At 42.2% G+C, this 15092-nt stretch overlaps 1 protein-coding gene across 9 annotated transcripts in view; it reads left to right on the top strand.

Moving 5' to 3' along the window:
- rapgef2b (Rap guanine nucleotide exchange factor 2b) overlaps window positions 1-15092 on the top strand; it is a 104946-nt gene that overhangs the window by 38625 nt on the left and 51229 nt on the right. For all 9 annotated transcript variants that reach the window (XM_086222201.1, XM_086222202.1, XM_086222209.1 and 6 more), the window contains exons 5-6: window positions 9087-9162; window positions 12039-12206. In XM_086222201.1, the coding sequence (XP_086078327.1) occupies window positions 9087-9162; window positions 12039-12206 (244 nt within the window). The remainder of the gene's footprint in view (window positions 1-9086; window positions 9163-12038; window positions 12207-15092) is intronic.

Genomic DNA, 15092 nt, shown 5'->3' on the forward strand with positions numbered 1-15092 from the left:
TTGACGCCTCATTGGCTGTTATAATATCAATCATAATCAATTTCAAAAATTTATTAATTGAAAATTATGATTGAATTTAGAAAAAAAAAGTGGTGTGTTGTCCAGCCCTATATTCCATTTAAGTATGTCCCAGCTGTTTCTACATCGGTGCCCCTATGACTGTCATGGGATTTGAAGGAGACGAAGCAGCTCTTGAAACTCACTCAGCTCTTGAACGACTTGGAATGTTTTCAGTTGAAGAATTGAAAAGCAGAACAATGATCTCTTATATAAATGGAGTGACTGATGTCACAACAGTGATGAGTGGTAAATGATCGCCATTTATATCGCGCCTTTTATTCAAATCGCGTTACAGTGTTGACTCATTCATCCAGTCATGGCGGAGGTAGTTTGCCATGCAAGGTATCAACCAGCTCATCCGGAGCAATGTGGGGCTGCAGTGTCTTGCTCAAGCCCACTTGAACTGTCCGGGGGGGGGGGGGGGGGGGGGGGGGCTGTGGGATGCCAGCCATGCCCCCCCACTCAGCCATGCCTCCCTTGTTATGTCAGCATGATACTCATCAATTGACATTGTCAATATCACGTCCAGCGATCAGTGGAAGAACTGTCAAGGTTTTGCCGTCACAGACGTAACACATTTGAAATGATCTGCCTGTGTTTCCTTACTTTGCATGAATTAGTATCCTGAGTAATTGGTGTAGTCGGAGTAATAGTTGTGTGTGTTTTTATTAACAGCCTCTCAGAGCCAGAACAAGCTCTTTATAGTTTGAAAATTATTGTCGATGCCGTTTTCAATGTACACAATTTGTTCAACACTTTCTTCTTTCATACTTGCAATATATTTCATTTAGTATCCCTGTAATGGCCATTTTAACAAAGGAAAAACACATCCACAGTTCATCACCTAGTATATAGAGAGGAGAAATGATGAAGGCAAAATGGCTTGGAGGGGAAATGGGTTGTGACATAGGGAAGTAAATGGAGTCCAGCGGGACTTCCTGAAGCTTTTAAAGATGTGGTGGAATTGGGTTTCACACAGGCCCTGCCCAGAAATGGCTGCTCATATCTACACTGGAAGCATGATATGCATCCATCATACTCTCAGTGCTTCTCCCTCTCTGCTGAACTCTCCCCCATCCAACCCCGCCTCCCCAGTAGCTGAGCAGAGATGTGATCCAGGAAAAGATGAATGACTTGGTCATTAAGTAAAGAAGTGGGAGCTCTGAGCCCTGTTTACCCCAGAGGCTGTTGTGACATCAGGTGTGACCAAAATAAATAAATAAATCTTAACAAACTGGTGACATACATTAGCACATGTGCTCCAGAAAACATGTAGTTCAATTTGTGCTTTTCTACCACTTTTTGAAGTCTTAGGAGGTATTGATACAGAGAGTTTATGACGCGACTGATGGATTCTTATTGATGGTTAAGAGACGTCTTACTGGTTAAGTTTCCTTTTTATTGTCCAGTGAATTTCAGGCAAACTTTGGAAGCGTTCAACGAAAAGAAACTCAACTCAAATTTGGTGGGTTATGTTTTTGTTTTTTTCAAAATTGAAGTTATTTTTTTCAAATTTAGCCATTTCCGTCAACCTTTTCTGATGCGACACTTCAAAATGTGCATCGAAGTATTTTGATGTAAACAAGATGATTGCCACTGTTGAGTTAGAGGTACATTTACTTCAGAAAAGTTACTAATGCAATGGCGTCTCTAAAACTATTTACTGAGAAATCAGTATGTGACTTTTTTTGCTGTTCTGCATGTTTGATCAGAAAATATCGGAAGTAATATCCCATTCTAGTGAACTCTATGAATCTCCAACTTGATATACACCTTATTAACCCCATACTGGTTCCACTTCCCTACTCCCTGAAGCTCGTCTGCATCATCATCACTATCAGTTGCCTGCTGTCAGATCTTGTCCTCTGGTAATTCGCTGAACAGTTTCCTGAGCTTGGGTTCTTAAATTAGCTAACCAAAACCACAACCCTTAACTGAATCAGCTCATAGCAGCAACCAGAGTTTAAATTAGCAGAGGAATGTCTGCCTCCTCCTCGCTTTTGCATGTATAAAGCACTGGGAAATAAGCTCAGTGGAGCTCAAACCATTTCTTTTCTATCCAAAGCAGCAGACTCTTCTGATTTACTTAAAGTATATTATTTAATCATGCAAATACAGATCTTACTAATCTCTTTCTAGTGTATGCACAGAGGAGGCTGATGGAGAATGAAGTGACTATCAGTTCAATCATTATTAAAACCTCTACTAATATACTCACATCAGGCCTTTGGTACTTCAGTAAATTTTAGGTGCGTGGAAGCATATAACCCCAAAGGCATTGTGAAATAGTTACTATCAGTTTTATGAAACGATTGTGAAAATATGAGTCATGTTCCTCTTGTTAGAGGAGAACATTTAAAAACAGCGTTCCTACTTTTAGCCAGCAGCAGTTCACATGAATGGCTGTACCAAAGCAATAAATTAATTAACAACGGCCTGTGAAGCAAGACTCCACTGCACAAAACATTAAACTGTTTCAACTAGGCTTGCACCAATTGTGAAATTCTGGGCAATATTAATATGATAATTGTTTTTTTTGTTTTTTTTTTGTTTATATTGTTGATCTTCACCCCCAATTGAAAGGTAGAAACAAACACATCTTCTTTAGAAATAATCCAATTATTTGAACTGTAGTTTTTAGCCTCTTTTGACAATGTCTTGGAGGACAAATTCAGACCTACACATCAGGGTGCATCCAAATGCATGGGCGATACACTGTTGCAGCCATTGTTTCAATATGATACAGTATAATGAAGGCCCCCTTAAAGGTAGTAATACTCGCGGTAAGTAGTTTGTTTTTTAAGCTGTTCTGATGTAAAACACAGCGTTACGTTTTAGAATTTAATGGCGTACTAGACCAATGTTACATGTCCATATCAGGTCATCAGAGATGGAAGTAAAACTCCGGTTGTGTCATTTTTTTTCCTGCAGCTCTGGAGAGGCATTCTGGTGCACTAGAGACTCGATCCGCAAAAATACATTTATATTTAAAACTGGAATTTTGAAATGATCACGACCTCCGAGGACCATTTCAAGACTAACTTTCGTTTGTAGTAAACCCTCTGTATATGTCCTGACTTCTCTCTGGGGATGCACGGGACACTATGAACAGGAAGCAGTATATGTAGTTTCTCTGTGGCAGCTTGTATTTTGGTTAAAAGTTGCAACAACAACAAAAAAATCACATGAGTTCGAGAAGGAAACCAGAAATGTCTTTGCTGAGACCAGCAATGAGTTGAAACTGAAAGAACGAGTACACGATGGTCAAGACATCAGAACCCCACTGGTAGGTAGAGGATGCGGCACAAATATATCGACATACGTGAGCTGTACTGGAGCATTATAACCTTTGGTGATGGACTCTTTGTATGTCACAATTGTCACACACAAAGAGTCCAAACAACACAGCAACCCACAATGGGGTGCAGCAGGGTTTCCAAAGCTCTGTGTATTGGACTTAAACAATTCCAGAGTTGTGTGGATGTGAGGCCATAAAGTCATGCAGTAGATACACTGTAGATATTTAACTCTCTACTACAAATATGTAGTAGAAAGTCTATATGGAGTCTTGAAGACTTTGGCATTTAACAGGCAGGAAGGTTTCAAGGAGTTGACACTGCATCATGCCATTAGTCTTAGAAATTAATCTGGTTGTGACTAGCAGAACATTGAAGTAAACTTGAAAGGGACAATTTATTAAATTATACAGTTAGTGGTAAAAGCTCAGTTGATTTAATTACATGTACTTTTAGATTTATGGTGGTGTCACAGCATTTATGAGTAACTTGTACTGAAAGGGGAGGACAAAAGCCGCCTAAACCTACCCACATAACTCATGCACACGCTCCACCCTCTCATTCTGTAGCAGGAAGTGAGTCGTACGCTGGAATGCTGGCTGTAGTCAACTGAACACATTACCGAGAGAGAGAGAAAGAGAGAGAGAGAGAGAAGGGGGGGGGCAGAGCCATTGGCCACAGGCTGATCCGCGCACACTTTCAGAGCCACATTCATTCTCACACACAAATCTCGGACAGCAGCACTGGGGTGTGTGCAGGACAATGAGCCACAGTCACAGCGAAGTCTCGGGACTTGAAACATGCTTTTCTGATTTACTCTGGACTAAAGTCGGGTAGATATTTTAGAAGGAGGGACCCTCTTATCAGGTGGCGGTGTCACTCTGGGAGCAGTTGGGAGTGGTGGGGGTAAGTGCTCTGAGGCTCTACACACACGTATGGCTCACTGAAACACCTTTGTTTGGGTTGTAATTTAGAAATCTGTTTTGTCTGCAAGGCGGGAGCTGGTTGCAGCAAAACCTTTAAGTCTGGAATGAGAAGTTTGACTTTGATGTTATTTTGGATTTTGTCAGTGTTCTGCCAATAAAAAGACTGTGTGTTCTTCATATTTAGGGCGTTAGACACATGTTTGCCACGTTTGAAGCCAAAACAAAGATTGAGTCCATGCTGCTGGGAGATTGCAGTTGAAATGGATGTTAGACGCGGCGATGATTGATTGTTATGACCTGGAAAAGTTTTGAACAGCTAGCACACTCTGCCTTAGTTCCCATTTCTCTTCTCTTTGCTGTTACAATGTCAGTGAAGTTTTTTATTTTGGGAAGCAAAAGTCACGAGTCGATTGTAAATTCTTGGCAGCAGTGTCAGCTTCTATTTCAGAAGTGGCTGGTCAAAGGTTTGGGTGATGTGTGTGTGGAGCAGCCATGCTGTGAAGGAATTCTGTTTATGTTTGCAAGGTGAGAGGTGGTTTGGTGGTCAGCTGTAGCTTTAAAGGGATGTTGGTAAATCCCTCAAGCCAGGAGGCTGTTTTCATTGACTGACCAGTCATGGCCAATCGCTCCTGAGACCCCCTCCCCCTCCCCCTCCTCCCTGGCGTCTCCTTCTCCCTGCTGGCTCTGAAGTCTTGCATAACCAGGGAAGTATAATCTTTGTCCTTCTTAAGGGCCTGATGGGTTAAAAAAACTGGTATGCCCCCTCACCACTCATTCTGTTCAACAGCTTAACAGTGTGAGTAGCCCCCCCAGCCATCCACCCTCTTCCAGCTCAGACCAGGGGTGCAGATTAGGGAGAGCACTGGTTCGGTCAGACAGCAGAATAGATTTGAGGCTTTGGCGGTGGGCTCCCGGGCTCAGGGAGTGAAAGGCTGGTGATGTATGTGGAATGACATTCCAGACACCCAGGCTTGTTGTGTAACGGGGGGGAATGCTGGGCCACTGAGGCTGTCAGTCAACTGAGCTTCAGCGTGTAATGTGGAAAAGATACTGGCGGCCTGTCTGAAACCGTTTGATGACACGATTGAAACAAATGCGGGAACTTTTTACAGAATAGTTGCAAGTATTTCTACATATTATACTTCCAATTTTGAATATTAAAGATACAGAAAAAAATGATTTCCTTAAAAGATAAAATAAATGTGTGTCGTCATTTATGGAGTACCAGCACTTCTACACGTTACTCTTTTGGTGCATACCATGACTTTTTCTTGCATACCAACACTTCCCAGCAGCTGCCAGTTCTTTGTAAACTGCTGTTAATCACATCAGACCAAGTGAGCGGTGCAACACAAGCCATCGGGATTTCTCAAAAAAACCTAAATAAATGACTGGGTAGCTGTGGGTGTTCTTGCTAATGCTACATCAACAAACTCCCCGCTGCTAGGAGTGGTGCTAACATTAGCCTGCTGCTCCCACTTCGCTTTCAGTAGACGTTGCAATTAAAGCTTTGTTGAGTCATTAAGTGACTCACGTGTCTTGTGTTTTTCACATGTTTTTCTTTTAATTGAACATTATTGGCTTTCATGTCGTTTACGACACGTTACGTATAGATAACACACAGAACAGTAGACACAATACTGTTTGAAGAATCAGCCAGGTTTTAATATATAATGAAATATTTAAATGTGTGTTGCTGAATCCATCATTTTACATTATAAAAAGAATAGCTCGTGACATGGAAGTCCTCATATATACAACACAAACACGATTAGACGGACAGACTTAAACCCAAAGACTTTGAGCCATTGAGAGATTATATCTGTATCTATATCTGTGCTCAAAGCGTTTCAAGTGTCGCCTTGTCTTGGTTTTAAACTATCAGACATGAAAGGCAACTGAAGGAAAAAAATTCCTATTGCATTTCCTGATTTGTAAAGCTTCGAATTTAATAGTTTTTGGTCTTTCTGGTTTGTGTCTTTCATATGCAAAGTTCTTCCGTATTCATGTATTTCTAAGGCTTAAACAGGGCAGTTCTCCACTTGTGAAGCATTATTGGTGTATAAAATGGAGCAGAGCGAATGCAGCAGAATGTAAGTGTGCAAAGGTTGACAGGGAAAATCTTTGCTCAGTTCTTTGCTCTGTAATACCACAGTTGCACACCTGTACAGGCTTATGACACCTTTCTCATCTATTTCATCCTCACATCTGGTTTTGTAACGTTGTCAGCCAAGCTGCTGATATAACACATCTGTTATATCAAACTGTTGGCTTGAATTATTTATAACAAAAGTAGATTGTGCACATACTATGGCATCATTAGTCGAGCGAATGCAAATTAAATATTTGCATGGGTCAGACTTTGCATGCCGTATGAGAGCATTGCAGAGATGATCACATCCTCATCCATCTGATGGTGGAATCAGATGTTTGTATTTGTTGTCAGGGGGGAAAAAAAAGAGGAAAGTTCACCCACGCAGCAGGTCTGGCACTTTTATATTTGCTCAGCACTAGTCATAGAGCATTGCAGGCTTTAATCTCCAAACAAGACACTTTTGTGTGAGAAAAAACCCTCCCGCCCCCTCACTCTACACTTCCATAATCCCTTCGTTAATATCTCACATTGCCAGTGGCATTTTGCCTCCTGCAAAATGGAGGATTGGATTACGGATGTCAGGAATGTAATAGAGGAACATGATTGAACATGTCACGTCGGTGTTTGCATTTGGTGGCCCAACGTGTTTCGTGATGTGCAATGGATGGAATCACTGCTCCCTTTTCCATGGTACAATGAGCCGAGAGGCTCAACAGGAACCAAGCTGCTACAGACTCCAAATGGCTGTAAAACCAGATCAAAAGCATTTGTTTCTCTGAAGCTGCTGCCTGACTGACAAATACATTTCGCAGGGCATAAATTGCAGAAGTCTTGCATGTTTTTGTCTTTTTGTGACAAAATGAGTGAAAATACTGAGTAAGCTCTACATGGTTTTAGCCCTGTGGTGGAATTCAGGCTGTTGTATTTTAGGGACAGAAGTTAAAAGCATTAAACCGAAGCTCAGGCAAAGCAAACAGCAGCGATCAGCATTAACAGCCCCTCTACCTCCATTCTCTCTGCTTGCTGCAGTCAATCACATGGTTTTTGGTTCAAGTTAATGCTTCTCAGTAGTTAACTGTGAAATGTTATTGGATAGACTGTTCACGAGGAATCTTTGACAAATTTGTCAAGTGAAATAGCAGCACTGGCAGAGATACAACATAACAGCTGACAGAAGTAAAAAAACACATAGACACACACACAAAACCAGACAAAGGCTTGTCTGTGAAAAGAGGCAGAGAGAGAAGAGAAAGCCAGCTGAATTGACTCTTCGAAAACAAAACAAAAAAAAACACCGCAAAAATCATTATTTGCCCTTTTCCAAAGTGGCTGTTGAGGATCTCACAAGCTTGAGCCAAAATTTACATCTTCGGTTGCAGTTGGGTGGTATTTTTTTTCCAGCCTGACCAAGTTTTACTCCTAACATGTAGCCACAGGCCCAGCAGGCCTCTGAAGCATTTAGACCTCACGTCTGAGGTCTGCCCATGTCAGGGAATTGATGAAAGCTGCCACCTTCGCAGCCTGAGTGCAGGTAGCCACACTCCCGCTCACAGCTGGGAGGAGAACTCTCCACATCCGCAGTTACTCGACGCAGTCTGACCATTGCAACACAGTTTGAGAATTATTGGTGAAATACCCTAATAGGGCCAACTTTTTAAATGACAACTCAGAATTATGAGCCGATTAGAAATATAAACCCTTGGAAATTAAAGTGCAGTCAACAATTCTCTGTTTCTATTGATTTGAGTTATTTTCTTGATGAATGTCATCTTGACAAAACAGCTAAAACTCTGAAAGGCCCCGCTTTCCGCTTGCGCTAAATGGAATTGACAGACATGCCCAGTGTGATGGGTAAGCAGCAAATAATGCAGTCTTAAGGTTTGTCTGTCTTTGAAAATTGAACAGTTGGGAATTATTTTCTTCTCCAAAAAAACGGAATTCTTGGAATTCATTGTCCATTGATTGCCTTCTTGATTACACAACAAATCTGTCAGCTCCCAAACTAAATCGAAGAGAGATTGGATTTCTTGTAAAATCCCAGCTCGTCACTCCTAATGCAGAAAAATGATGCACACAACCTCAACAGCAGTTTGTTCTTCTGGAGTCACTTGAGTTTATCTTTATAAAACAATCAGCAAATCAACTAAATGTGGGTCACATTCTTAATCCAAAGATGTTGTAAATGTCATACAAGGAAGCCCTTGTGCCCCTGCATTGAAGCTGGGCGCCCGGACAAAGGCCACATTCTTCTGCAAACCCACAAGTTGCGTCTCCTCATGCTAAAAATTTCCACGGCTGCTGAGCGTCTTTGAAATATTTTGGTGTATACTGCTTTTAATCTTTCCCTTCAGTCTATTAGAAGCAAGTACTGTACAAATTGTGACGTCATAAAAGTGGACTTTTCCAGAGGCGAGAGTTTCCCTTCGGGGGGGAGTGAGCCCAGCTGAAAGGAGGAACTGTCCCTCCAGTGCTGCTCTGTTTGAGATCTTTTACAGAAATTCCATTCTGAATATGTAAAATGTTGAACAGGGAGACTCCTGTATAGACACCAGTGCAATCCTCATGTGCTGCTCGCTCTCGGTGTGAGTCATAACTCGGAGGAAAGATTTACACTACTCTAACACTGATAGAAATGCTTACACTTTGATGTGTTACGAAGAACTGGAAAAAAAATTCATGCTTTCTCATCATCTCATGTGTTTTTGCTAGTTTTGGGAAGCGATCGGCAGGCAGCCTGAGACGCGGATGTGAGTGCATCGTCCTGGAACCCTCAGAGATGATTGTGGTGAGTCCTATTTTTTTCTTAGAATTTTCCATGCAGATTTCAAAGGAGCTACCTCAGATATATATATACACACATAATAAAGAAATAAAAACTGCCAACATGCACAAAATGCAAGTATACTTCTAGATTGAAAAACTTCTCCTGATGTACCCCAGTTGAGGAAATTAAGAGATACAATCTCTCTTTGATATTAATCTTAGTTCTCTCCATTTGATGCTGTGGGAACTGTATTTAAGCAGCTGATTCTGGTGTCAGAAGAATTGCATAGAAACAGTTACATTTTTTATATTTTAGAACGTATTATAAGCGAGTTATGACCATTTAGATCATCAACCGTGCATCGACCGGAGTTGACCTTTACTGTGCCGAACATCCAATCCTGGAATCCTTTCAGTGTTTGTGGTTGCTCAAGTCTGAGAGTGGTGGAGACTGGTGTGAATCAGTTTTTGGCAAATCAAATGTTGCTTAATAGTACACATTGTTGAAAACAAATCATTCCCATCTCAGCAGGACATGGAAGCCGTGGTGGCAGCACAATACATTTGTCTGTTGAACTGAAGCCCTCTGAGTCCTGCCAGTCAGAACAGATGCAGCTATGCTGATGACTTTATTCTCATGGTGACGATATTTTGCAAATTTGAACAGCTGCTGGTGAAACTTCTCCAAAAAAATACAGGAGGAGAAACTCTGCACTTCTTTATAGTTTGAGGATGGATCACTCAGACGGAAGTACTTCCAAACTCCAAAAGTGTCAAGTCCTAAATTTCTCATGACAGCATCATTAATAGTTTCCTCTGCCCAGGATAAGCTCAGCAACACATCAGTGTTGTTCTCAGACACGAGATAGCAAAGGCTGGAAAGGGGGCGCCTCTTTTGGAAAAGTGAAGCGGACTTATGTTGAACCCGCATTGTTTCTGATGTTCAGCAGGGGCTGAGTGCAAAAATAAATCAGATTATTAAGAAGTCTATGAGAAAGTTAGCTCTCTCAAACTTGATTTTTACCTTGAGAAGCTGTAGTCCGGTTTCTAACAGAACATTCTGGTGCACATTTGGCAGTATCACATTAGAAAATGTTGATGAAAACAGAAAAATATGATAAAACCCCCTCAAGTTCTCAATAACATTTCCAGGCATTATGCAATTTAGTTTATTTGCGTCAAAAGGTTGATGGAGATGCTCCTAATGCGCGTTTCCTTTTTTTTGCAACATATCCAAGGTTCACCTAAAATTTGCTTGACAATTGAATTGAATTTCATGGTCCGAGTCCTCTGTGTAAAACCGTCATCAATACAGCGTGATGGTCATTTAATCAGGTATGATCCTATTTAGAGGAAAAATGATAACAAAGGCTTAGTGTGGCGACCTTGTGATAAAGAAGTCGCTACCACTGCAGCACTGAATCAGGATGACCTGCACCGCCACGGCTCTGCACTCCTGTCTAAATATGACCATGTCCAGTTCCAGAAAAACAGTGGCCAAGGTCTGATGATAAACTGAGGGGTGATGTCACAGTGGCTGCGTCCACACCTTTATGTAATAGTCACATGTTCAGGTTGAGGAACACAGGTGTAAAAAAGAAGGTTTTTCGTAAACACAAACCACAGGATGCACGTGAAAATCTCCATTCACATTTTGCTGTTGATGGCTCGATGGTTGACTGACTGCCGCAGCTCGAGCCAACAGACCTGGATTCTCTTTGGCAAGAGCAAATTAAGTCATTTCATCAATTTCCTCATTGCGAAAAGAGACCCGTTTCTCATTCTTGTACAGGATACTGTGGCAGCAGATGTTTTGTAATTGCTGTGTAGTTTGAATGTGTGTTCATCATGATGGGGGTATTCAGAGCTATCAGCTGTGCACACACAACTAGTGATAACACCCGCTGCTCTGCTCTCTGCTGCAGACACTTTCTGGCTCCTTTGGCTTTATAGGTGCCAAACTGTCCTATGATTACGAAGGAGGGACTGTTTTTTGTTATTTTTTTTTTGACAGGGTATGAATATATATTAGAATAACTCCTCTGCACTGAGATTGATGTGCTTATACGCACATGCAGTTACATGCACAGAAACTAACACAGAAAAAAGAAGCTGATCATGTGTTTGTTCTGTACACACATATGCATGCACACACTACACCGAGATTTACAATTAGACATACAATCCCACTTATGCTCTCACTCATACACGGCTCCCCTGCTGTTGTCATGGCAGCAGTTGGTACGGCGGAGAGAGACTTTAGTGGTGTAATCCCAAAGGCTGAGTGCTGTGAAATGTGAAGCCACCAGTGAAAGTAGCAAACAAGAGGAGAGCAGGAATAGGCCCCAAAATAAAAATAAAACAAAGTTTAATATGCCATTCCATCTGGACCCAAAGCTGTCTGCAATCAGAGTGGTGCAGTCTAAATAGCATCCAGCCAGAGATGCTCAAGAATATCGCTGGAAGATGGCCTCTCTGACTGCAGTGCTGAAGTGTATACGTGCTTCTTTCCATGTGGATTTTTGTCCTCTCTCGTCCTTGTTTATTTAGAATGTACCTGTGTTTTTTTTTTGTCTTTCTTTAACTTTTAATGTCTTTGCAGTTAATATGTTAAAGAAATTCAGGGAGCCCTGAGAGTTTTTGTGTTGTGAGCACTCTTTGACGTAGGTGTGCATCGTGCAGCCCCCACACACTTCTATTTTTACGCAATGAGAGGGGCGGGAGGCTGCGAGGAGGTAGAGGAATCAGAGATGGAGTGTAGGAGGGTGGGGTTGATGGGACAGAGAGTGTGTGTGTGTGTGTATTTTGTGGGGGGATGGGGGGTGGGGAAGTGCGTGAATGAAGACGAAGACAGTCACTCCCCCCTCTCTTGTTTCTCCCTCCCTCCATCGTTTCCAGGTGGACTATATGGATGAAAATGAGGAGTACTTCCAGCGACAAGCCTCCCACAGACAGTCCCGTCGGCGCTTTCGGAAGATCAACCAGAAAGGGGAGAGGCAGACAATTATCGACACGGTGGATCCGTACCCCACCGGAAAGCCGCCCATAGCCCGGGGATACCACACGGTGAGTTTCATCTTTTGCTTCAGTCTTGTGTTTATCCTCGCTGTAGCGGATTGCTCTATGCGCTAGAGGCGGCTCAGTGTTGCTCTGTTGCCGTGTTGTGCTCTGTTTGTGGGTCATGCTCCTTCCTCAGAACCTGTAATGCTGTCTTGCCTCTGAAGGTAGCTGAAAATGTGTGTTGTCTAGTAGATCAGCGCTGTGTTCTCTGTTTGATGCCCTTAGCTGACTGTAGTTTGTTGTGTTGTGATGTGTCCTGGGGAAGAGCGTCCTTGTCCCCATGGGGTGCACTTCCATCGCTGTCCGTCCCTGAGCCCTCGTACCTGTAGTGCTTGTTGTTGTTTTATCCTTCCCTGCTAGATTACAGCTGATACTTTTGTGTGTGATGTTTGGAGCTTCTGCTGGCTTTGGTGTGTTGACTGACTACACTCTCTAATAAATATGTTGTACTTTGTTGAGCTTTCCTAAGTAGTTTGTCTGAGCTAGACCTGCCTGCTTGAAAGTTTGTCTCCACCACTTTTGAATATCAGAAAACTCCTGCAATGTGCATAATTAGGTTTTGTACCTTGTAATGTATGATTAGCATATGAATATCACTGTCACTGTTCCACAAAAAGATTCGCTGGATTTGAAGCAAAGTGCAGCACATTTGTCCTCATCCTCTGGCTGTTACAGTTTTTACAAACAGCTATCGACTGTCGTTACTCTTGCGGCTGTAACAGCGGATACATTGTTTACAAAATGATTCGATGGATGATTGATCAGGCATCCTCCCAAACTCGCGAGACTGCTGCCACCGACGCAAACTTCATTTTCTGTAAAATGTTGACAAATTCATAAGGTAGCAACTTTAATGAGGGTTGTGTGAACTTATTGCTGAGGTCTTCAAAAGTAAGGAATGTTTGTTTATATCTATAAGTGCTTCACTTACATCTTTAGAGTATCAGCGTTGGATGGAAAAACTTGTGTTCCGTTTCCCAATCACTGTCAAACCTACACAAAAAAAGTTTTAGAAAATCTTCAGAGCGGCATGTCTCTGAAGTCATGTGAGCACCAACGTGGGCTCCAACTCCTGGTCTGTTCTTTCAGCAAAATGAATATTTAATATATTCGTTTAAAAAAAAATCACTAAATGTGTTGTATGTTTGTAGCTTCTCTCATCAACTGTCTTCAGAAAAACATAATTGATTTGACTTGATAATTGACCTGACATGAGGCGTATTGGGCCATGTTTTTGGCGAAGCAGCGTGTGCAGAGAGGATGAGGCACCGGGGAGTCTGAGCACAGTGGCGTCGCTGCAAACCCAATTTGTTTGCTGCTGCTTGTTTCAGAGGTTGACTTGAAGGAGAGGGCGACGTGAGAGACTACTTGAAGTGAATCTACTCAATGAGCTGAATTGCAACATTATCTCACTAAATTTACTCATATTTTAAGTTCCACTCATTGTGAAGTATTAAGATTTGAAAGTTTGGATCCTCTGGAAGTTGACGGGGACTCGCATTGACACTTCCAGAGTCGTGCTGGTTGGATTTTTGAGATCATGAATGAAACGGTAAATCAAAGCACTTTTTTTTAAAATTTCTCTCAAATAGATGAAGCTCGTAGCCAATCGTCATCAGAGAGAAACTTGTATAAAGCTGATAACAAGCAGCACCGTATAATGAAACAAAAAGGTGATTTACGGTTGAACTTTGTATTGACTTCGGCCATGTGAAGGGATTGAACTCCAGCTGAAGATGAGGGAGTTGCACCAAGCCCTCTCCCCTCTGTGCTCTCGTTCCCTGGGAATAGGAAGCAAAGTATTTTCACACTAATGCTACAAATACCCGACATGCATTTGCTGCACACAGTTTTCTCCCTTTTCTGCACAGTTTCACTGCATTCCCTTCATTCCTGGAGCTCCCTTGAGGCTTCTGTCACTGTGCCCGATTCCTCCTGGAACACTGTGAAACAATCGCGCTTAGGAAGGGAAAAAATGCGGCAAACATCATCTTCCTTTCTTCACACAGCCGCACCCTGTTTCCTAAATTTAGACTCGGCTGTGTTTTTCATTCAAAGGACTGCGCTGAACTTTCTCATGGCCAGACATCTCCCGTCACACACTCGACTATCCTCTCTCTAGTGCCGTTCTTATGAGAAGGGAGGGATGGGTGCCATGGCAACCAACAGTCCCCAAATGGTTTCTCTCAAGTGCACTAATAAGTACAGTAGAGAAGGCGCTGCTGTTGCTGAGTAGCAGAGCGACGACGGCAGGGTGGATGGGAGCAGAGCGACAGAGAAGCAGAATCTGGGCGGATACTAAGCTGACATGGCAAGCTAATCTCCAGCATTTAGAATGCCAGCCACTGCTCGGATTTTTCCCTCCTACCCAGAGGCACATTGAGGCGGTGAGACATGCACCGCAGAGAAACTTGGGATGGGAGAGGGGAAATCACTTTGCTACTCATCTTAGTCACTTCTCTTCTGTGACTCAAAACCTCAGGATGCACTCTAAACATTTAAATGGCTTGATTTGTCCAACCAGCAGTCAAAAGCCTCCATACATCAGGTTAAAAAGATGCGGGGAGAAACATGGCGGATCCTAACCAGTGGAACACAGGATTGCATTTGCGCGATTGATAAATTTAAACCATCATAAATGCTCCCGAATGGGCCACTAAAACATTTTGTAAGTGAGGCCAGATTTGATCAAATTTTACCAACTTTAAGGCAAAGAAACGGAAATCATGTTGGGTGGTTGGCAGTTAGTGTGTCATGATATGCTGGTAATGATGGACAGATATTTAAAAGATAACAATATTATGTTAATACATATTTGATAATATTGTTAACAATTTGCTGAAGAGTTTGGTGATATATCCCTATAGCTCGTTTCCTCACCTCACAACTCAA

The sequence above is a fragment of the Aulostomus chinensis genome, chromosome 13, assembly GCF_037954235.1.
Source record: "Aulostomus chinensis isolate RoL2024-O1b breed Wild chromosome 13, RoL_Achi_v1.0, whole genome shotgun sequence".
NCBI lineage: Eukaryota > Metazoa > Chordata > Actinopteri > Syngnathiformes > Aulostomidae > Aulostomus > Aulostomus chinensis.